The sequence below is a fragment of the Halichoerus grypus genome, chromosome 3, assembly GCF_964656455.1.
Source record: "Halichoerus grypus chromosome 3, mHalGry1.hap1.1, whole genome shotgun sequence".
Taxonomy (NCBI): domain Eukaryota; kingdom Metazoa; phylum Chordata; class Mammalia; order Carnivora; family Phocidae; genus Halichoerus; species Halichoerus grypus.
In genome coordinates, this window is record NC_135714.1 from 43,878,729 (window position 1) to 43,902,305 (window position 23,577).

At 38.8% G+C, this 23,577-nt stretch overlaps 1 protein-coding gene across 5 annotated transcripts in view; it reads left to right on the forward strand.

Moving 5' to 3' along the window:
- Window positions 1–1,813: 1,813 nt before the first annotated feature.
- Window positions 1,814–23,577, forward strand: part of EXOC1 (exocyst complex component 1) — a 67,969-nt gene continuing 46,205 nt past the window's right edge. For 4 of the 5 annotated variants that reach the window (XM_036120766.2, XM_036120768.2, XM_078068677.1 and 1 more), the window contains exons 1-3: window positions 1,814–1,972; window positions 6,150–6,283; window positions 13,728–13,858. In XM_036120766.2, coding sequence (XP_035976659.1) covers window positions 6,160–6,283; window positions 13,728–13,858 — 255 coding nt within the window. In that variant the 5' untranslated portion in view covers window positions 1,814–1,972; window positions 6,150–6,159. The other variant, XM_078068676.1, reaches the window with a different exon arrangement.

The window sequence follows — 23,577 nt, forward strand, 5'->3', positions numbered from 1 at the left end:
CATAATAGGACAAAATAGCACATGCAATTGTCACATAAATAGTGTCGACAGTAAGAGTTCTAGTACTGAGCACGAAGGGCCAAATGGGTCTTTTTAAAGATAGGACTAGGGGCGCCTGGGTGGCTCAGTTGTTAAGCGTCTGCCTTCGGCTCAGGTCATGATCCCAGGGTCCTGGGATCAAGCCCTGCATCGGGCTCCCTGTTAGTCAGGAAGCCTGCTTCTCCCTCTCCCACTCCCCCTGCTTGTGTTCCCTCTCTCGCTGTGTCTCTCTCTGTCAAATAAATAAATAAAATCTTTAAAAATAAATAAATAAATAAAGATAGGACTAGATACAGATCCTGCTCTTAAAAGGAAAATCATTTAATGAAATTGAAAACATTCCAAATAGCATTAACTAGAGCATATTAATCTCAGTAGCAAATAGGTCCTTATTAATTCTGATTTTTTCCAACAAATTATATATTCAGATAAACACTGAAAGATACTTTACAGAGCTTATTTTTCTCTTCCATCCCTGACAGAATGAGTCACTTCTTCTTTTGCAGTCCCATGGTAGTCTCTTTTGTCTACCTTTGTTGTTGGATATACCTCACCAAACTATAATTTATCCCTGTATTTCATTCTCTTTCCCCAATGAGAGTGTGCCCTCTTCTGAATGGGATCCCTGCCTTTGTATCTCCAGCACCTGACACAATGCCTAGTATAGAGGTGGTACCATTTGTCAAATAAATGAATGCACACTTGAATGGATCCCTGCAGAACATCTGCAAAGGGCAGAACATCTGCAAAGGGCTGTGTTGAGCAGGAGCAAAGAAGTCACACCTTTGAATTCCCAGCACACTTAACTGACCTGTACATCTCTTTGGTCCCTTATTTTGTATCTTATTTTATATGTATTTGTACCTACCAACCTGCGAACTTGTCAGGGTAAGATTTGTGTCTGAATCACCTCTGCACCTGGGTGAAGGTACCTGGCATAAAACCAGCGTCAGGAATATGGAATATGAATTATCTGTCTTGCAACCAGCAAACTTGGCATCATCTATGCTTCTCAAACTTAAATGTGCATAGGCGTCATTTTGTTAAGATGCAGATTCGGATTCAATAGATCTGAAGTGAGCCAGAGAGTCTGCAGTATCTAAAAAGCCCCCCCTGATGCCCAGCATCTGGTCTCAGGACCACGCTTTGACTGTCAAGGTCACTACATCAATGGTTCTCGACCTGAGCTGCATTTTAGGATCTTCTCGGAAGATATTGAGAGTACTGAAGTTGAGTCCCGCCCCTCAGTAATTCTGATTTAAGTTATTTAAACTCCCCATGCTATAAGTAGCAAGGACCTAGGGTTAACAGACCTTTACATATACAAAAAAAGAAAACAATCGGATAGCTTCTTTTTTTTTAAAGATTTATTTTATTTTATTTTATTCATTTGAGAGAGATATATACAGAGAGAGAGAACATGAGCAGGGGGAGAGGCAGGAGAGGGAGAAGCAGGCTCCCCGCTGAGCCAAGAGCCCAATGCGGGGCTCGATCCCAGAATCCTGGGATCATGACCTGAGCGGAAGGCAGATGTTTAACCGTCTGAGCCGCCCTGGTGCCGAAATCGGATAGCTTATTAAATGAAATTGCGGAAAATATCTCAATAAATGACTCTTCTAAAGAAAGTAATAGCATGCAACACCAGATTCCCGAGTGCCAAGTCAGTCTCCGAACGACAGAGGCCCCGCCCCTGCCTATCCTTGACACGCCCCTCCGGCGGGACCTAGCCCGCTTCGCCACGCCCATCACCTCCTCTCCTTCCTTTTCTACGGGGTCGACTTCCGGCGTGGAGTTTGTCACGTGCCCGGAAATGGGAAGTGGTGGCTGAACGGCTCAATTGAGCTCGTCCTAGTAGCGGTGGCCGTCCCGACCTTGTCCGGTCTCTGTCTTGGAGGACCCGCCTCGGCACAGCCGGGCTCGGTCCGGCCTTGCGGTAAGCCTTGGGTCGTGGCTGCCCAGTAGTTCCGGCGGCGGTGGACAGATGAGCAGACAGGCGGGCGCCAAGGTCTGAGGCGGCGCTTCAGTCCCGCTGCTGGCTCCGCGTCCGGGGTCGGGTACCTGTCGTCTCTCCGCCGCCTGGCCTCCCTTCCTTTCCCCGCCTGTCTGGGTAAGGCGCAGAGGCCGCTGGGAGCATCCACCAATTCCTCGTTGTTCTAGGGGCTGGGAGACCAATTCTGACGCGTCCCTTCCCGGTTTCACTCATAAGAACCAGATTGCATTGGTGCAAAACGGCCCTGGTCATTTGCTCTTTGGCGTGGACCAGGAGAGGAGGACGTGACAGTGCCTTCTTTGTCCAAATCCACATTTTCTTCTAGATCTCTGAAGCGCATTCCCCTGTCTCTGTGCACAGTTTTCTCTTGTGGTTGACAATGCTCCACTTGCTGAGTTGCCTCGATAGCATATAGGGCCCAACCCACGCGGACTCTCACAATGACAAGCTCTTTGTCACGCAGTGTAATGGTCCAACTGAGTTTAAGGTAACAAGAACCAGTGGCTGACTACTTCTGGAACGTGGTCAGACATGGATTCTTAAACCTGGAAAATAGTTTTAGAGGATCTCTAGTGATTTATTCACTGACTTAAACAAAAGTACTCTAAAGACTCAACCCTTAGAATGTAAATGCCACTGAGGCACGATGTTCTTGTCTTCCTGAACATGCCCGTCATATTCATCTCTAATGTAGTATAGTGCATGGCAGTAGGCATCAGTATTTGCTGAATGAATAAGGGTCACATAGTGCTTTCCATTATGCCTAACTCCTTTATGAGGTATAACCAGTCCTGTCTTGCTTTACACTTCCCATACACTCATTGTTGCTTTCGACCAAAGAGGGACTGTGTGGTAAAGGTTGGCCACTATTATTCATTTGACCAGTTTTTACTATTCAGTTCAGGTGATCTCAAGAGGTATTTGCTGAGTACCTGCTAAGAAAGAACACAGAACTATGCTGGAGCATCTTTTCTTCTCTCTCTCTCTTTCAAGCGAGTTCTTGAGATCTACAAGCTTATGATAACCAATTGGACAGCAAGTGCTTGATTATGTGGGAAATACAAAAAGTGCTCTAGCAATTGAGAGGAGAGATCAGTTTGGATTAAGATCATTACTGAATCAATTCTCATAAACCATGAAGTGTAATTAGGGTTTGGATAGATGATATTCCCTGCATGGAAAAGCACTAAGCAAAGATGCAAAGACTGCACCTAGAAGAGGGCTTGGACTGGAAGATCTGTATTTGGGAAACTTAGGAAAATGTTGAGCAGGGGCATGTGGTGATGAAAGCTATGTTTTAATATTATTTGTTTATCCAGGGTTTGGGGATTGTGGAAACTTGAAAAGAGATAACCAGATACTGAAATAATGGATATAGTTGATGTGAACCTGGATTAGTGTGTTAGCAGTGGGGACAGAAAGGAAGGGTAAATTATATGTAGATGAGGGAAAATCAGAAGAATGTGGCAGCAGATTTCATGTTGACAATGGAGGAGGAGAATCAAATATGACTGATTTTGAACCCAGACATTTGCTTACAGATGTGAGAGTTGGAAAGGGGAATCAGGGAAACTATAGTTGTCATGTCATTTGGTGCTATCATTTTGCTTAATTTTGAAATGCCTGCTATGTCTTTGCCAAGTTCTAGGAATACAAAGATGAAGAAGGTATGATCCTTTTGTACAAAGAGCTACTTATAATGGGAGAAAGACTACAACTAACTAGAAAATAGGGTTTGTAAGTGCTATGTTAGCAGAGTAGAGGGAATGTTTGAGAAGTATAAAAGAATTATTATTTGTGTGTGTATGACTACTTCACAGAAGAGGTGACATTTTAGCAGGATCCTGAAGAATGAGTTGGAATTTCCTAGGGGGAAAAGAATTACAGGAAAAGGAAATTGCATGAACAAAGCCCAGAGATAGAGAAGTAAAGTGGCCATTATCCAGTGTAACTTGATCATAGGGTGGAGTAAAGCTTTTAAATCAGTGTCTAGGCCCTAGAACATACTAAGTGATTAGGAACATGGGCACAAAATTTTGCAATAGGTGAAAAGGACGTTAGGATGGGTGAAGATGTAGAGATGGAGAAGAAAGCAACTGGGGAAAATTGTACTCCATGGCTTCTAAATCTTCTGCCGCATAGATGGTGACATCATTTGCTGATTGGGGATTGAAGAAGATAAATAAGATTTGCAACACACTGATGGGGAATAGGAAGAGGAGTCATCAAAGGAAATGTTAAAGGGTTGCTGAGCAACAGTGGAAGTCTAGCTTTGAACAGATTTAGCTATTTGTAATGAATGCAGTGAACATAGATACATGGCCTTCTTAAGTGGTGTATAGTAGCCCATAAGAAGTGGAGAAAAATACAGTTCATGGAGATTGATAAAACATGGTGAACAAGTCTACAAACAGTAAGATAATTGAAGGAGAGTGTGGGTGAACACTGCCTCCAGGCTAGGTTGGAAAAGAAATTAAGCTTGGAGAAGCCAGATAGATAATGAGAACAGGAAGGAGGGGGAGGTCAGAAGACTAGAGGCTAAGATGAGGTGGAAAAGGAATGGAAGTGGGAAGATGTGATTTTTTGTGAGAAAAGCAATTTTTTGACTTGGAGCAGAGATCAAAATTTCACAGATTGAGTAAAATATAAGAGATCCCTGGTTTCCAAAAGTGTCAATGTATTATAAAAATTTATTCTATGTCATTTATTTAAAATTCATAATTTCTTAATTTTCCCATAGAAAAAGTGTTAGAAGTTAATTTCCTAAGCAAGTTCACATGTAATAAATACCACACATTTGCACTGGAAAATAGCAATATACATACATACAAATATATATATTTAAAAATAAAGTTGAAAAGAGATTTTAAAAAGTATTTAACTTAAGGTGGTATTTGAAAAAAGACATTGAATTTAGTGAGAAAAAGGAGATAAGTGGAAACCTCTTTATAATAGCTTTATTGAGATATAATTCGTATACTATAAAATTCACCCTCTCAAGTGTATAATTCAGTAGTCTTTAGTATATTCACAAGGTTACACAACCATCACTACTATCAAATTCAAGGGCATTTTCATCACCCCAAAAGAAACCCCATACCCATTAACAGTCTTTCTTTCCCCTAGCCCCTGGCAGCCACAAATCATTTTGTCTTTATGCATTTGTCTACTCTGGACATTTCATGTAAGCAGAATCATAAAATATGTGGTCTTTTAACTGGCTTCTTTCACTTAGCATAATGTTTTCAAGTTTCATCAATGTTGTAGCATATATCAGTACTTCGTTCCTTTTTTATGGCCAAATAATATTCCACAGTATAGATGTACTTCGTTTTGTTGTATCAGTTCATTAATTGGTGGATATTTGAGTTGTTTCTGTTTTTTTGGCTATCGTCAATAACGCTGCTATGAACATTTATGTACAAGTTTTTGTGTGGACATATATTTTGAGTTCTCTTGAGTATATATCTAGGAATGGAATTGGTGGGTCATATGGTAATTTCATATTTAAGTTTTTGAGGAACTGTCAAACTGTTTTTCCAAAGTAGCTGCACCATTTTACAATCACCAACAATGTATGAAAGAGTTCTTTTTCTCCACATCTTTACCAACACTTGTCTTTTTAATGTTAGCCATTCTAGTGAGTGTAAAGTGATAGTTAGCACATTTGGTTTTGGTTTGCATTTCCCTAGTGGTTAATGATGTTGAGCATCTTTTCGTGTGCTTATTGGCCATTTGTATATTTTCTTTGGAGAAATGTCTATTCAAATCCTTTGCTCAGTTTTTAATTGTGTTATTTGTTTTTTTATTGTTGAGTTGTAAGAGCTCCTTATATAGGAAATTTATATTTAAAGATTGAGCATGGGTTTTTATTTTTTTTCATATCATAATATTTGGTAAGCACTTCCAGAGATTTTAGAGTTTGATAACGTTCATTCTCTAATTTCTTTTCCAATCATATGACTTTTTATTTTTATGATGTTGATGTGTTGATATATGAAATCATTCTTCCTATGCTTATTAGCCATAAAAAGATAATTTTTAAAATCATAAATGAAACAATATGAGATAGAATGATTTTGAGAATGAGCTTAATATCTATACTCTCCATTTTTTTCAGCTGATTAAGAATGACAGCAATCAAGCATGCATTACAAAGAGACATTTTTACACCAAATGATGAACGCCTGCTGAGTATTGTCAACGTTTGCAAAGCAGGAAAAAAGAAAAAGAACTGTTTTTTGTGTGCCACAGGTGGGTATTTAGTAAGAAAAAGGTCTTGTTTGGCATTCTTTTATTGTTTTATTCCCCAGGGGACTTTTCCCCCTTGTTTTTAATATTCTCATTGTCTCGGGATGCCTGGGTGGCTCAGTCAGTTAAGCATCTGCCTTCTGCTTAGGTCGTGATCCCAGGGTCGTGGGACCGGGTCCCACATCAGGCTCCTTGCTCAGCAGGGAGCCTGCTTCTCCCTCTGCCTGTCACTCCCCCTGCTTGTGCTCTCTCTCTCTCTGACAAAATAAATAAAATCTTTATATATATTCTCATTGTCTTTATAATTGGAAAAACTCTTGGGCCAACAAATTCATTTTTAAAGTTGTCTTTAATTATATATTGAGTAGATAAAACAGAATCTATAGTATATATAGGGTTCAAAGACTAACCATACAGGGAACACTCACATGCTTACCACCCAGTGTAAGAATATTACCATTACCTTTGAAGTGTCCTGTGTATCCTTCCCTAATCCCATTCCCTTCCCTCACTCATTAAGAGGTAACTAGTATCCTGAATTTTGGTTCAGTCTTTCCTTGCTTTTATCATTTTACTATATATGTTTGTAATCTCAAATAACATATTATTTAGTTTTGCATGTCTTTGAAATTTACACGAATTGAATCATAGTGCATATATCCTTTTGTGACTTTTTCCACTCAACATTATGTTCATGTTCATGAGTTTTCTCTTTTTTCATATAACCGTAATTCTTTCGTTTTCACTCCTATGGAGTTTTCTACTCTATGAGAGTACCAGTTTACTTACGCATCCTACCAGTGATGAACATTAGGTTTGTTTTCCAGTTTTAATGTTCAGACAGCACTTCTGTGAACATGTTTGTCCTTGTGTCCTCGTGTATACAGGCAAGAATTTTCTAGGGTAGATACTAAATGTAAAATTGCTGGGTCATAGGCATGTAAATGCTCAACACTACTCTAATACCAAATTATTTTCAAAAGTAGTTACACTGGTTTTCAATTCCACAAGCAGTGTTGTTTGGAGTTCTTTCTCTGGAGTTCTTTCTCTACATCCTACTTAAAACTTGGTTTTGACACTTGGTTTTGACAGACTTAATTGATTCCAACCTGGTGGAAATAGTACGTAAAATAGTATCTCTATGTGGTTTTAAATTTCACTTCCCTATTAATAATGAAATTAAGCATCTTTTCATGAATTTATTGGCCATTTAGTTTCCTTGTCTTAGAAATTTGCCTTAAAACCTTTTGCTCATTTCTCTCTTGTGTTGGTTGTCCTTTTACTGATTTGTACAAGTTCTATATATTTACTAATCCTGTGTTGGTTATATGCATCCCAGTTTGTGGCTTGTGTATTAGCTTTTTGATACTTTTTTTTTTTAAAGATTTTATTTATTTATCTGACAGAGAGAGACACAGCGAGAGAGGGAACACAAGCAGGGGGAATGGGAGAGGGAGAAGCAGGTTTCCTGCTGAGCAGGGAGCCTGATATGGGGCTCAATCCCAGGACCCCGGGATCATGACCTGAGCTGAAGGCAGACGCTTAATGATTAAGTCACCCAGGCACCCCAGCTTTTGATACTTTTTAATGAAATTTCTAATTCTAATGAAATCACATTAATCAATCTGATCCTTTATGGCTTCCACTTTTTTATCTTATTTAAGATATACTTTCCTAGAAGGGTGCCTCTCGGTTGGTTGAGCGTTCAACTCTTGATCTCAGCTCAGGTCTTGATCTCAGGGTTATGAATTCAGGCCCCACATTGGGCTTGATGCTGGGTGTGGAGCCTACTTAAAAAAAAAAAAAAAAGATGTACTTTCCTGGAGTAACAAAAGTATTCTCCTATACTATGTTCTAAAAGTTTTATAATTTTGCCATTCACATTCTAGTATTTAATTTACCTGTTTCCATGTTTGTAGTGATGAATGTGAATGTACCTATTTCTGGTCTCTCCTGTATCTGGTTTTTATTTTGTCTTGTTTTGATTCTTTATTCTTCTACCTAAATTTTAGAATCCACTTGGCAAGTGCCAGATTTTGTTGGGATTTTAATTGGAATTGTTTTGAATATGTAGTTCAGTTCAAAAAGAACTTGCAGGGCGCCTGGGTGGCTCAGATGGTTAAGCGTCTGCCTTCGGCTCAGGTCATGATCCCAGGGTCCTGGGATCGAGTCCCGCATCGGGCTCTCTGCTCCTTGGGAGCCTGCTTCTCCCTCTGCCTCTCTCTCTCTGTCTCTCATGAATAAATAAATAAAATCTTTAAAAAAAAAAAAAAGAACTTGCATTTTCATGAGTCTTCTTGTCCATGGACATGGTATAGTTCTCCATTTACCTAGGTCTTCTTTAATGCCTTTCAATAAGTTTTACAGTTTTAAAGGCTTTCAATAAGTTATATAGTGTTAAAGGTTTTGCCCATATGTTGTATTTATTCCTAGATTTTTGATACTATCATGAATAATAACTTATTAGCACTAATACATCTTTAAGACTTTAATTTTTTAAAGATTTATTTATTTATTTATTTGTCAGAGAGAGAGAGCACAAGCAGGGGGAGTGGCAGGCAGAGGGAGAAGCAGGCTCCCAGCTGAGCAAGGAGCCTGAGGTGGGTCTCGATCCCGGGACCCTGGAATCATGACCTAAGCCAAAGGCAGATGCTTAACCAACTGAGCCACCCAGGTGTCCAAGACTTTAATTTTTTAGAGCAGTTTAAGGTTTACAACAAAATTGAGGAAGGAGGTACACAGATTTCCCATATATCCCCTGCCCCCACATATGTGTAGTCTCCCCTTTTATCAGTACCACTGACAACAGTGGCAACAGTTTGTTACCAAGAATGAACCTACATTGACACACTGTAATCATCCAAAGTCCATAGTTTACCTTAGGGTTTACTTTTGGTGGTGTACATTTGTATGGGTTTCGACAAATGTATAATGAAATATATCCACCATTGTAGTAGGAAAATACTCTGTAGGAAAATACAGAGTATTTTCACTGCCTTAAAAATCCTGCATGTTCTGCCTATTCATCTCTCCCCCAACCCCTGCCCTTTTCAACCACAGTCCTTTTTACTGTTTGCATGGTTTAGCGTTTTCCAGGATGTCGTATAGTTGAAATCATACAGTATGTAGCCTGCTCAGTTTGGCTTCTTTCACTTAGTAGTACACATTTACATTTCCTCCATGCCTTTTCATGGCTTGATAGCTCATTTCTTTTTAGCACTGAATAATATTCCATGCCTGGATGTACCACAGTTTATCCACTCACCTACTGAAGGAATCTCAATTATCAATTTGAAAATTATGAATAAAGCTACTATAAACACCCATGTGTGGATTTTTGCATGGACATAAATTTGCACCTCCTTTGGGTAAATGCCAAGGAATGTGATTGCTGGATCATATGGTAAGAGTATCTTTGGTTTTGTAAAAAACCACCAAACTTTCTACCAAAGTGGCTGTATCATTTTGCAATCCCACCAGCAATGTTTGAGAGTTCCTGTTGCTACACATTTTTGTCAGCATTTGGTGTTGTCATATTCTGGAATTTGGCCAAACTAATAGGTGTATAGTGGTATCCCGTTGTTGTTTTAATTTGCATTGCCTTGATGAAATAGGATGTTGAGTATCTGTTCATATGCTTATTTGTTATCTATGTATCTTCTTTGGGGAAGCATCTGTTAATGTCTTTGGCCATGTTTTAATCAGGTTTTTTGTTTTCTTATTGTTGAGTTTTAAGAGTCCTTTGTATAGGGGCACCTGGGTGATGCAGTCAGTTAAGTGTCCAACTCGGTTTTAGCTCAGGTTGCGATCTTAGGGTTGTGAGACGGAGCCCATGTCAGCTCGCACTCAGCACAGAGTCTGCTGAGGACTCTCTCTTCTTCTGCCCCTCCCCTACCATGTGCGTGGGCGCTCTCTCGCAAATAAATGAATCTTAAAAAAAAAAAAGAGTCCTTTGTATATTTTGCATAACATTCCTTCATTAGATGTGTCTTTGGCAAATATTTTCTTGCAGTCTGGCTTATCTTCTCATTCTCTTGATGTTGTCTTTTGCAGAGCAGGAGCTTTTAATTTTATTGAACATTAATACATTTTAAAAATCATTTATTGTTAGAATCTAGAAATACAGTTGGTTTTTATGTGGATTTCTGTATCAATCTTGCTAGACTTTCTTATTAATTCTAATAATTTGTCCATAGGCTCTTTCTAAGTAGTGATATTTTTTTCCTTCCTTTATAGTCTTTATATTTTTTATTTATTTTTGTTGCTTTAGTCTGCTGGTTAGGACCATCAGTACAGTGTTGATCTCAAAGGGAATGGCTTTTTAGTATGATAATTGCTATTGTTTTTTTGTTTACAATATAAAGGAAGCTCACTTCTGTTCCTGACTTTTTTTTTTTTTTAAGACAGAGAAAGAGATAGAGCAGGAACACAAACAGGGGGAGTGGGAGGGGCGTCTTGGTGGCTCAGTTGTTAAGCGCCTGCCTTCGGCTCGGGTCATGATCCCAGGGTCCTGGGATAGAGCCCCACATTGGGCTCCCTGCTCTGCAGGAAGCCTGCTTCTCCCTCTTCTACTCCCCCTGCTTGTGTTCCCTCTCTCGCTGTGTCTCTCTCTGTCAAATAAATAAATAAAGTCTTAAAAAAAAAAAAAAAAAGGGCAGGGGGAGTGGGAGAGGGAGAAGCAGGCTTCCTGACGAGCAGGGAGCCCGATGTGGGACTCCATCCCAGGACTCTGGGATCATGACCTGAGCCAAAGGCAGACGCTTAACGACTGAGCCACCCAGGCGCTCTGTTCCTGATTTTTTACTTTTTTTTTCTTTTTGGTTTTTTATCACTGGATGTTCAATTTTATCAAATGCTTTTTCTTTTTTTTTTAAATTTTTTATTGTTATGTTAATCACCATACATTACATCATTAGTTTTTGTTTTTTTTTTTTTAAAGATTTTATTTATTTATTTGACAGAGAGAGAGAGACAGTGAGTGAGGGAACACAAGCAGGGGGAGTGGGAGAGGGAGAAGCAGGCTTCCAGCTGAACAGGGAGCCTGATGCGGGGCTCGATCCCAGGACCCTGGGATCATGACCTGAGCCAAAGGCAGACACTTAACGACTGAGCCACCCAGGCGCCCCACATCATTAGTTTTTGATGTAGTGTTCCATGATTCATTGTTTGCGTATAACACCCAGTGCTCCATTAAGAACGTGCCGTCTTTAATACCCATCACCAGGCTAACCCATCCTCCCACACCTCCTCCCCTCTAGAATGCTCAGTTTGTTTTTCAGAGTCCGTTGTCTCTCATGGTTCGTCTCCCCCTCCGATTTCCCCCCCTTCATTCTTCCCCTCCTGCTATCTTCTTCTTTTTTTTTTTTAAACGTATATTGTATTATTTGTTTCAGAGGTACAGATCTGTGATTCAACAGTTTTCCACAATTCACAGTGCTCACCATAGCACATACCCTCCCCAGTGTCTATCACCCAGCCACCCCATCCCTCCCACCCGCCACCACTCCAGCAACCCTCGTTTGTTTCCTGAGATTAAGAATTCCTCATATCAGTGAGGTCATATGATACATGTCTTTCTCTGATTGACGTATTTCGCTCAGCATAACACCCTCCAGTTCCATCCACGTCGTTGCAAATGGCAAGATCTCATTCCTTTTGATGGCTGCATAATATTCCATTGTGTATATATACCACATCTTCTTTATCCATTCATCTCTTGGTGGACATCTTGGCTCTTTCCATCTTGGCTATTGTGGACGTTGCTGCTATAAACATCGGGGTGCACGTACCCCTTCGGATCCCTACATTTGTATCTTTGGGGTAAATACCCAGTAGTGCAATTGCTGGATCATAGGGTAGCTCTATTTTCAACTTTGTGAAGAACCTCCATACTGTTTTCCAGAGTGGCTGCACCAGCTTGCATTCCCACCAACAGTGTAGGAGGGTTCCCCTTTCTCCACATCCCCGCCAACATCTGTCGTTTCCTGACTTGTTAATTTTAGCCATTCTGACTGGTGTGAGGTGATATCTCATTGAGGTTCTGATTTGGATTTCCCTGATGCCGAGCGATGTTGAGCACTTTTTCATGTGTCTGTTGGCCATTTGGATGTCTTCTTTGGAAAAATGTCTGTTCATGTCTTCTGCCCATTTCTTGATTGGATAATTTGTTCTTTGGGTGTTGAGTTTGACAAGTTCTTTATAGATTTTGGATACTAGCCCTTTATCTGATATGTCATTTATCAAATGCTTTTTCAAATCATTGAGATTATCATATACTTCCTTAATTTATTAGTGTGGTGAGTAATTGTACTTGGCTTTTCAAATGATAAATTGAGTTCTTGGGATAACCTAACTCAATCATGATGTACTATATGCCATCAATTATACCGTATATCATTTTATGTACCACTTAAAAAAATGCTATGATATTGCATCAATTGTTAAGACATATTCTGATTTCAGAGATGTTAAAATGTGGGAAAAAAATGTACATCTCAGAATTGGTGAAATGACGTACTATCTTTTGTATATGGCCTTGGATTAAGCTTGCCATTGCAGTATTTGTTTGTAGTTATTTGTATATTTGTAGTTACAAGATTTTTCACCCATGTTCATTAATGGCATGGTCCTATAATTTTCTTTTGTATACTATCTTTGTCCTTACGACCAAAGCAATAAAGTAAGTTGGGAGTGTTCCCTTGTTTTCTGTACAGTGGAATAGTTTTGTATGTTTGGAATGTTTCCTTGAAAACTTGGCAAAAGATACCAGTAAAACTGTGTTGGGCTAGGTTTTGGGGAAGAGATTTTTCACTTACTAATGCAATTTCTTTAATGCTTATAGAATTTTCTGTATTTTCTGTTCTTAAGTCAGTTTTGGTAAGTTATATTTTTTAGAGATTCAACCACTTCATCTAAATTTTTAAATGTACTGGTGTTCACTCCAATCCATCCACTATTCTGCTGACAGTGATTTTTAGAAACAAATTAGAGCATGTCATTTCCCTAATTAAAATCCTCTAAGAGCACCTCCACAACCTCAAAGGCCCTTTGTGATCTGAACTTTCATCTTTTTTTGTAACTTCATTTCCATCCACTTTATTGCATGAACAAGCCATACTGAACCACTTAGCGTGGTTCTGAAATGGTGTTAGGCTTTTTCAAGCCCCTTTGGCTTCACATATATCAGTCATTCTTTAGAGCTCATACTATTCTTTCAAAACTGGTCTGCAGCTTTACTTCACAAGGAACCTGCCTCTGACACTGTTATCTGACTTAGATGTTCCCTTTGATGCTCTGAGCATTCCTCAGTCATGGCAGATATTAGGAAATACTACTCCTGTTTTAGTGTCATGTACATGCACCTGACAGCTGTATTTGCAATGAGTGGATGAATGGATGAAAAATAAGTGAGTGAATATTTCTGATGAAAGTGTGTTTTACTCAACAGTGACAACTGAACGCCCTGTGCAGGTGAAGATGGTCAAAGTCAAGAAATCTGATAAAGGAGATTTCTACAAAAGGCAGATTGCTTGGGCCCTTCGAGACCTTGCTGTGGTAGATGCCAAGGATGCTATTAAAGTATGTTTTTCTTAGTTCTTTGACCTATGTTCAGAAAGTGTCTTTCATTTTCTAATGTAGTAGTATGTCTTCTAAGATGATCTAAACTTCTTGTTTTGTAACCCTCTCCTCTACCAACTCACCAAGAATTAGTCTAAAGTGTATTATTAAACCTTCCATTCTCCCACTCTTCAGTCTCAAGCTACTAAATAAATCTGTATGCATGTTGTTTCATTGTTTTTGCTTTTTTTGAGCTGTAGTTAATGTTTGTGCACAAATTATGTACACTGGAGCAAAATAACTATTTATTTTGGTATTTAGGTTAGGTATATTTAGTATAAAATCCATGTATTAGTACACATTTTAAAGTGTTGTGAGTAGTTTTTTAAAAGCCTTCATTGTTTTGGTAAAACCTAGTTCAACATCATGTGTAACACTATAACCAAAGTGAGTCTTCCTTAGTTCGTCTTCATGAATTAATGTAGAATCATCAGCTGAGGCAACCAGGCTAGACTTTTGAGGCCATGGTTTCATATTTGTGGCTCAAGTAAAGGAAGTGGTGGTGAGTTACACACCTTATTTTCAGGAACTTAAAGAATAAGATATAAGAATGTAAATACTATACTTTTCACTGAAGCCCCACTCAAACTTTAAGAAAATTGAATAATGTAATAATCATGTTAAAGGACCACGTTTATTTCTGACAAATCAAGGCTTTTCACAGCAATACCCTTTTTTCAAAAAAATTAAGTAGAGCTCCTCTGGTGAAATTCAGTCCTCCTTCCCTTCAGCCTCTCTAACCCTGCCCTGCATCTTCCTTCCGCAGGAATGTTTTGCATCACACCCACTTGTGATGGGGCTGATAGCAAGGCTTACATTAATGTAACTGCAGGTGCCCTTTGACTTAACCCTTGAAGTCTCACACGTTTACTTAAAAGGCACAAAGAAATAGAAGCTACCTTTGAGGAGCAATCCAATAAAATAAAAGTCTGACTTTACCGTTTTACCTGGTGCAGACTCTGGGGAACTAAAGGCTAGACAGATTGACAGGCAGTTGACTAGAGTGTAAAATATTTTTTAAATGAAGCAAAAACAAATTTAGGAGAGCTTTGCTTGTCTAGAATACACAATTCAGAATTCAGATTTCTAACAAATGTGGCGAATGCCTTTATTTTTTTTAAGATTTTATTTATTTATTTATTTATTTATTTATTTATTTATTTGACAGAGAAAGACACAGCGAGAGAGGGAACACAAGCAGGGGGAGTGGGAGAGAGAGAAGCAGGCTCCCCACCGAGCAGGGAGCCCGGCTCAATCCCAGGACTCTGGTTTCATGACCTGAGCCGAACGCAGACGCTTAAGGACTGAGTCACCCAGGCGCCCCTTTAAGTATTTTAGTCACACTGGACCACCGCTGCTTTATCCCTAAGGGGCACCCAAAACACTTTAATAAATTATTTAATAAATTCTGTTACCATGGGAAAAGATCAAGAGTAGAGACTTTTTTGGTAGGTTTCTGTTTTGGTTTTTTTGTTTTGTTTTGTTTTTTAATTTTATTTTATTATGTTAATCACCATACATTACATCATTAGTTTTTGATGTAGTGTTCCATGATTCATTGTGTATAACACCCAGTGCTCCATTCAATACGTGCCCTCTTTAATACCCATCCCAGGCTAACCCATCCCCCCACCCCCCTCCCTTCTAGAACCCTCAGTTTGTTTCTCAGAGTCCATAGTCTCTCATGGTTCATCTCCCCGTCCGATTTCCCCCCTTCATTTTTCCCTTCCTACTATCTTTTTTTTTTTTTAACATATATTGTATTATTTGTTTGAGAGGTACAGGTCTATGATTCATCAGTCTTCCATAATTCACAGCACTCACCATAGCACATACCCTCCCCAATGTCTATCACCCAGCCACCCCATCCCTCCCACCCGCCACCACTCCAGCAACCCTCGTTTGTTTCCTGAGATTAAGAATTCCTCATATCAGTAGGTCATATGATACATGTCTTTCTCTGATTGACTTATTTCGCTCAGCATAACACCCTCCAGTTCCATCCACGTCGTTGCAAATGGCAAGATCTCATTCCTTTTGATTGCTGCATAATATTCCATTGTATATATATACCACATCTTCTTTATTGATTTCATCTGTTGATGAACATCTTGGCTCTTTCCACAGTTTGGCTATTGTGGACATTGCTGCTGTAAACATCAGGGTGCACGTACCCCTTCGGATCCCTACATTTGTATCTTTGGGGTAAATACCCGGTAGTGCAATTGCTGGATTGTATGGTAGCTCTATTTTCAACTTTTTGAAGAACCTCCATACTATTTTCCAGAGTGGCTGCACCAGCTTGCATTCCCACCAACAGTGTAGGAGGGTTCCCCTTTCTCTGCATCCCCACTAACATCTGTCGTTTCCTGACTTGTTAATTTTAGCCATTCTGACTGGTGTGAGGTGGTATCTCATTGAGGTTTTGATTTGGATTTCCCTGATGCTGAGCAATGTTGAGCACTTTTTCATGTGTCTGTTGGCCATTTGGATATCTTTTTTGGAAAAATGTGTCTTCATATCTTTTGCCCATTTCTTGATTGGATAATTTGTTCTTTGGGTGTTGAATTTGATAAGTTCTTTATAGATTTTGGATACTAGCCCTTTATCTGATATGTCATTTACAAGTATCTTCTCCCATTCTGTCGGTTGTCTTTTGGTTTTGTGGACTGTTTCCTTTGCTGTGCAAAAGCTTTTTATCTTGATGAGGTCCCAATAGTTCATTTTTGCCCTTGCTTCCTTTGCCTTTGGCGATGTTTCTAGGAAGAAGTTGCTGCAGCTGAGGTCGAAGAGGTTGCTGCCTGTGTTCTCCTCTAAGATTTTGATGGACTCCTGTCTCACATTTAGGTCTTTCAACCATTTTGAGTCTATTTTTGTGTGTGGTGTAAGGAAATGGTCCAGTTTCATTCTTCTGCATGTGGCTGTCCAATTTTCCCAACACCATTTGTTGAAGAGACTGTCTTTTTCATTGGACATTCTTTCCTGCTTTGTCGAAGATTACTTGACCATAGAGTTGAGGGTCCATTTCTGAGCTCTCTATTCTGTTCCATTGATCTGTGTGTCTGTTTTTGTGCCAGTACCATACTGTCTTGATGATGACAGCTTTGTAATAGAGTTTGAAGTCCGGAATTGTGATGCCACCAGCTTTGCTTTTCTTTTTCAACATTCCTCTGGCTATGCAGGGTCTTTTTTGGTTCCATACAAATTTTAGGATTATTTGTTCCATTTCTTTGAAAATAGTTGATGGTATTTTGATGGGGATTGCATTAAATGTGTAGATTGCTCTAGGCAGCATTGACATCTTCACAATATTTGTTCTTCCAATCCATGAGCATGGAACGTTTTTCCATTTCATTGTGTCTTCCTCAATTTCTTTCATGAGTATTCTATAGTTTTCTGAGTACAGATCCTTTGCCTCTTTGGTTAGATTTATTCCTAAGTATCTTTTGGTTTTGGGTGCAATTGTAAATGGGATTTACTCCTTAATTTCTCTTTCTTCTGCCTTGTTGGTGTATATAAATGGAACTGATTTCTGTGCATTGATTTTCTATCCTGCCACTTTACTGAATTCCTGTATGAGTTCTAGCAGTTTTGGGGTGGAGTCTTTTGGGTTTTCCACATAAAGTATCATATCATATGCAAAAAGTGAGAGTTTCACTTCTTTGCCGATTCGGATTCCTTTTATTTCTTTTTGTTGTCTGATTGCTGTGGCTAGGACTTCTAGTACTATGTTGAATAGCAGTGGTGATAGTGGACATCCCTGCCGTGTTCCTGACCTTAGGGGAAAAGCTCTCAGTGTTTCCCCATTGAGGATGATATTCGCTGTGAGCTTTTCATAGATGGCTTTTATGATATTGAGGTATGTACCTTCTGTCCCTACACTCTGAAGAGTTTTAATCAAGAAAGGATGCTGTACTTTGTCAAATGCTATTTCTGCATCTATTGAGAGGATCATATGGTTCTTGTTCTTTCTTTTATTAATGTATTGTATCACATTGATTGATTTGTGGATGTTGAACCAATCTTGCAGCCCAGGAATAAATCCCAGTTGGTTGTGGTGAATAATTATTTTAATGTACTGTTGGATCCTATTGGCTAGTATTTTGGTGAGAATTTTTGCATCCATGTTCGTTAGGGATATTGGTCTGTAGTTCTGCTTTTTGATGGGGTGCTTTTCTGGTTTTGGGATCAAAGTAATGCTGGCCTTATTAAATGAGTTTGGAAGTTTTCCTTCCTATTCTATTCTTTGAAACAGCTTCAGAGAATAGGTATTAAGTCTTTAAATGCTTGGTAAAATTCCCCTGGGAAGCCATCTGGCCCTGGGCTCTTGTTCGTTGGGAGATTTTTGATTACTGCTTCAATTTTCTTAGTGGTTATAGGTCTGTTCAGGTTTTCTGTTTCTTCCTGGTTCAGTTTTGGTAGTTTATATGTGTCTAGGAATGCATGCATTTCTTCCAGATTATCTAATTTGCTGGCATATAGTTTCTCATAATATGTTCTTATAATTGTTTGTATTTCTTTGGTGGTGGTTGTGATCTCTCCTTTCATTCATGATTTTATTTATTTGGGTCCTTTCTCTTTTCTTTTTGATAAGTCTAGCCAGGGGTTTATCAATCTTATGAATTCTTTCAAAGAACCAGCTCCTAGTTTCGTTGATCTGTTCTACTGTTCTTTTGGTTTCTATTTCATTGATTTCTGCTCTGATCTTTACTATTTCTTTTCTCCTGCTGGGTTTAGGCTTTATTTGCTGTTCTTTCTCCAGCTCCTTTAGGTGTAGGGTTAGGTTGTGTATTTGAGACCTTTCTTGTTTCTTGAGAAAGGCTTGTATTGTTATATACTTTCCTCTCAGGACCGCCTTTGCTGCATCCCAAAGATTTTGAACAGTTGTGTTTTCATTTTCATTTGTTTCCATGAATTTTTTTAATTCTTCTTTAATTTCCTGGTTGACCCATTCATTCTTTAGTAGGATGCTCTTTAGCCTCCATGTATTTGAGCTCTTTCCGACTTTCCTCTTGTGACTGAGCTCTAGTTTCAAAGCATTGTGGTCCGAAAATATGCAGGGAATGATCCCAGTCTTTTGGTACCGGTTGAGACCTGATTTGTGACTAGGATGTGATCTATTTTGGAGTATGTTCCATGGGACTAGAGAAGAATGTGTATTCTTCTCTCTTTGGTCCAGTGTGTCATTTAAAGTCTGTATTTCCTTGTTCATCTTTGCTTAGATGATCTGTCCATTTCAGTGAGGGGGGTGTTAAAGTCCCCTACTATTATTTTTTCTTTTTTTTTTTTAATTTTATTTATTTTTAAAGATTTTATTTATTTGACAGAGAGAGACACAGCAAGAGAGGGAACACAAGCAGGGGGAGTGGGAGAGGGAGAAGCAGGCTTCCCACAGAGCAGGGAGCCTGATGCGGGGCTCGATCCCAGGACCCTGCGATCATGACCTGAGCCGAAGGCAGACGCTTAACGACTGAGCCACCCAGGCGCCCCAAGTCCCCTACTATTATTGTATTGTTATTGATGTGTTTCTTTGATTTTGTTATTAATTGGCTTATATAATTGGCTGATCCCATGTTAGGGGAATAGATATTTACAATTGTTAGATCTTCTTGTTGGATAGACCCTTTAAGTAGGATATTGTGTCTTCCTTATTTCTTGTTATAGTGTTTGGTTTAAAATCTAATTTGTCTGATATAAGGATTGCCACCCCAGCTTTCTTTTGATGTCCATTAGCATGGTAAATGGTTTTCCACCCCCTCACTTTCAATCTGGAGGTGTCTTTGGGTCTAAAATGAGTCTCTTGCAGACAGCATATCAGTGGATCTTGTTTTTTTATCCAATCTGATCCCCTGTCACTTTTGATTGGGGCATTTAGCCCATTTACATTCAGGGTAGCTACTGAAAGATATTAATTTAGTGCCATTGTATTGCTTGTGATGTGACTGTTCTGTCTATTGTCTGTGTTCCTTTCTGGTCTATGTTACTTTTAGGCTCTCTCTTTGCTTAGAGGACCCTTTTCAATATTTCCTGTAGGGCTGGTTTTGTGTTTGCAAATTCCTTTAGTTTTTGTTTGTCCTGGAAGCTTTTTATCTCTCCTTCTATTTTCAGTGACAGCCTGGCTGGATATAGTATTCTTAGCTGCATATTTTTCTCATTTAGTGCTCTGAATATATCATTCCAGTCCTTTCTGGCCTGCCAGGTCTCTGTGGATAGGTCTGTTGCCAATCTAATGTTTCTACCATTATAGGTTACAGACATCTTGTCCCAAGCTGCTTTCAGGATTTTCTCTTTGTCTCTGAGACTTGTAAGTTTTACTGTTAGATGTCAGGGTGTTCACCTCTTTTTATTGATTTTGAGGGGGGTTCTCTGTGCCTCCTGGATTTTGATGCCTGTTTCCTTCCCCAAATTAGGGAAGTTCTCTGCTATAATTTGCTCCAATATACCTTCTGCCCCTCTCTCTCTTTCTTCTTCTTCTGGGATCCCAATTATTCTAATATTGTTTCGTCTTATGGTATCACTTATCTCTCGAATTCTGCCCTCGAGATTCAGTAGTTGTTTACCTCTCTTCTTCTCAGCTTCTTTATTCTCCATCATTTGGTCTTATATATAACTAATTCTCTCTTCTGCCTCATTTATCCTAGCAGTTAGAGCCTCCATTTTTGATTGCACCTCATTAATAGCCTTTTTGATTTCGACTTGGTTAGATTTTAGTTCTTTTATTTCTCCAGAAAGGGTTTCTCTAGTAACTTCCATGCTTTTTTTAAGCCCAGCTGGTATCTTTATAATTGTCATTCTGAACTCTAGTTCCGACATCTTACTAATGTCCGTATTGATTAGGTCCCTGGCAGTCAGTACTGCCTCTTGTTCTTTTTTTTGAGGTGATTTTTTCCATCTTGTCATTTTGTCCAGAGGAGAATAGATGAATGAGAGAACAAAATGCTAACAGGGTAACAACGACCCCAGAAAAATACACACTAAGCAAATCAGAAGAGATCTGAAATCGGGGGGAAAGAAAGGGAAAGAAAAAAGGAAGAAAAAAAAGAGAATATGATCAAATATGATCAGGCTGGTGAATAGATCAGTGCCGCATGCTAGATTTTGGGCGTATTTTGGTCTTTTAGAAGAAACTGCCTCCCAAAATTTTAAAGAAAGAAAAGCTTATATATTTACAAAAATAAGGGTTAATATTATGAAGGGATGGAGTATGACTGTGAAGATGAAAATTATAAAAGATTTTGTAAAAGGAATTGATAAGATAAGAAGTTGGTTGAAAAAGGAAAGAAGAGAAATTTAAAAAAAAAAAGAGGGAGAGAATGTGATCAGGCAGGAGACTAGAACAAAGCTGTACACTAGAGATTTAGGGTATATTTTGGTCTGTTAGAAGAAACTGTATCCCAAAATTTTAAAGAGAGAACAACTTATATATATATCAAAAATAAGGTTACTACTACCTCTTTATTGGAAATACAGATTTTTAATCTTTTGATGTTTCAGTTCTGCTTATTGAGCTAATTAGTAGTTTCATGCAACCGTAACGTGATTATTGTACTGATCCCTAAATTATCCCAACTGTTCACAGTAGTAACCATAGAATATGACTCTAAAAATGAAAAATAAAAAAGATTTTTTAAAAAGGGATTGATAAGATGTTGGTTGAAAAAGGGAAAAAGAAAAAGCTGGACTGTGACCTAAAAAAAAAAAAGAAAATTAAAAAAATTAACTTTGAAAGACTAAAGAATCATGGGGAAAAAGCCATGAATTATATGTGCAGTATTCCCCTAGCACTTTTATAATTTTCATCTTTACAGTCATATTCCATCCCTTCATTGTATTTACCCTTATTTTTGTAAATGTGGTCCTGAGACCACATTGTCCCGCGAGGGTTCCATCCCCCGCTTAGCCACTGGAGCGACGTCCCTCAGCGGAGCCGACTTCTAATTAGAAGTTCCGATTTTGTGCTCCACTGCTCTATCACTTGCTGGTAGCCGCTGACTGAAGCCCCCTCCCCTGCTGTCTATCCTCCCAAATATCGCCTCGGATTCACTTCTCCACACGTCCTACCTTCCAGAAAGTGGTCGCTTTTCTGTTCAGAGAGTTGCTGCTATTCTTTTCTTCGATTTCCTGTTGAGTTCGTAGGTGTTCAGAATGGTTTGATCCCTATCCAGCTGAGTTCCTGGGACCAGACAAAATTTAGGTCTCCTACTCCTCCGCCATCTTGCTCCTCCTCCCTCAGTAGGTTTCTGTTTAAGAGAAAATACGGTAAGGGCTTTTTAGAAATGCGTATTTATTAAAGAGCCTTTTCCTTCAATAGTTTTGCACTTTATAACCCCATTGACTTGCATAATTCACTAACATTGCTGATGATTATTTGAATGCTTTCTCACGCTGATGCTTCATTGCTGGCTTTCTTAATGGATGTTGTTGTTTTCTTTTTTTCATTTTATGTAGGCACCTTGGCGTGTGCACACTATATATGGATATAAAACATAAAATTTTTATACATAGCCTAACATTAGCCATTTAGTGTCACACATTGATTTGTGTGAGTGTTGCCACTGGAGCACTCAGCTTCTTTTATGGCATTATGGGAAATATTCCCAGGGAAGAGATAATTTCCCATCAAGTTTTAGATTAGTTGCCAATACTCTTAGATTTTTTTTTGTAAGTGATAATGCAATTACCTCTTTATTGGAAATACAGATTTTTAATCTTTTGATGTTTCAGTTCTGCTTATTGAGCTAATTAGTAGTTTCATGCAACCGTAACGTGATTATTGTACTGATCCCTAAATTATCCCAACTGTTCACAGTAAAAGTCTGATATCCTCTCCCTTTCCTTTAAGGCATTTATTTACATTTTCCCCCCAAATGACACTTTGAATGAATCGGATATATTATTAGCCTTCCATTGGACATTAAGAACATTTTAATCTATTTTTAATTCCTTGGATGTGAAGAAAAGCATACAATACATTCATATGTTTTCATGTTTTAGATAGCAGTCAAGTGATTCTACATTCACGTGGGAAATATTAGCCTGGTATGAAATCATGGCTGCAAGGTGGCTTAAGAGACAGAGAGCATCCTGCACTTCTCCCACAGGTTGAGCTTCTTTGTCATTCGAAAGAACTTCGAGGCTAGCCAGCATTTTTTATTTTTGAGGCACCTTGATCATTCTCTTTTCAGAATTGAAAACAGAATCAGTCCCTGCTTTCACCTCATTTGTTCTTGGAAACCACACCAGGATGTAGGTTGTCTTTTTTCTCCTATGTTATAATTAGAAGATATCTTCTTTACTAAGGAGTTAGTGTCAGATCACAGTTACAAATAATAGTGCATCATCATCAAAGAATAGCTGTAACTCTAAAATCCCATATGCAATTTAAAAAGAAAAATTAGGTCCACGTCAAAACTGGAGACCATTGTCATCTTATAGACTAGGAAGACAGGACACAAAGTTTTTACCTAGACATCCTATACTTCTACTCATATACTTAAGGGGCATAGGAAGGAAATTACCGAAACACTGTGTTGTTTTTTTATCCAGCTTCTTTTGGGAGGTAAACAAGGTTTTTCCTATAAATTGAATTCTCTGAACCATTCTCTGTAAGTCAATTAGCTGATTTTTAATGGAGATTTTTTTTTAAAGAACAGCTTCAACTTCTTTTCATTTTATTGAAA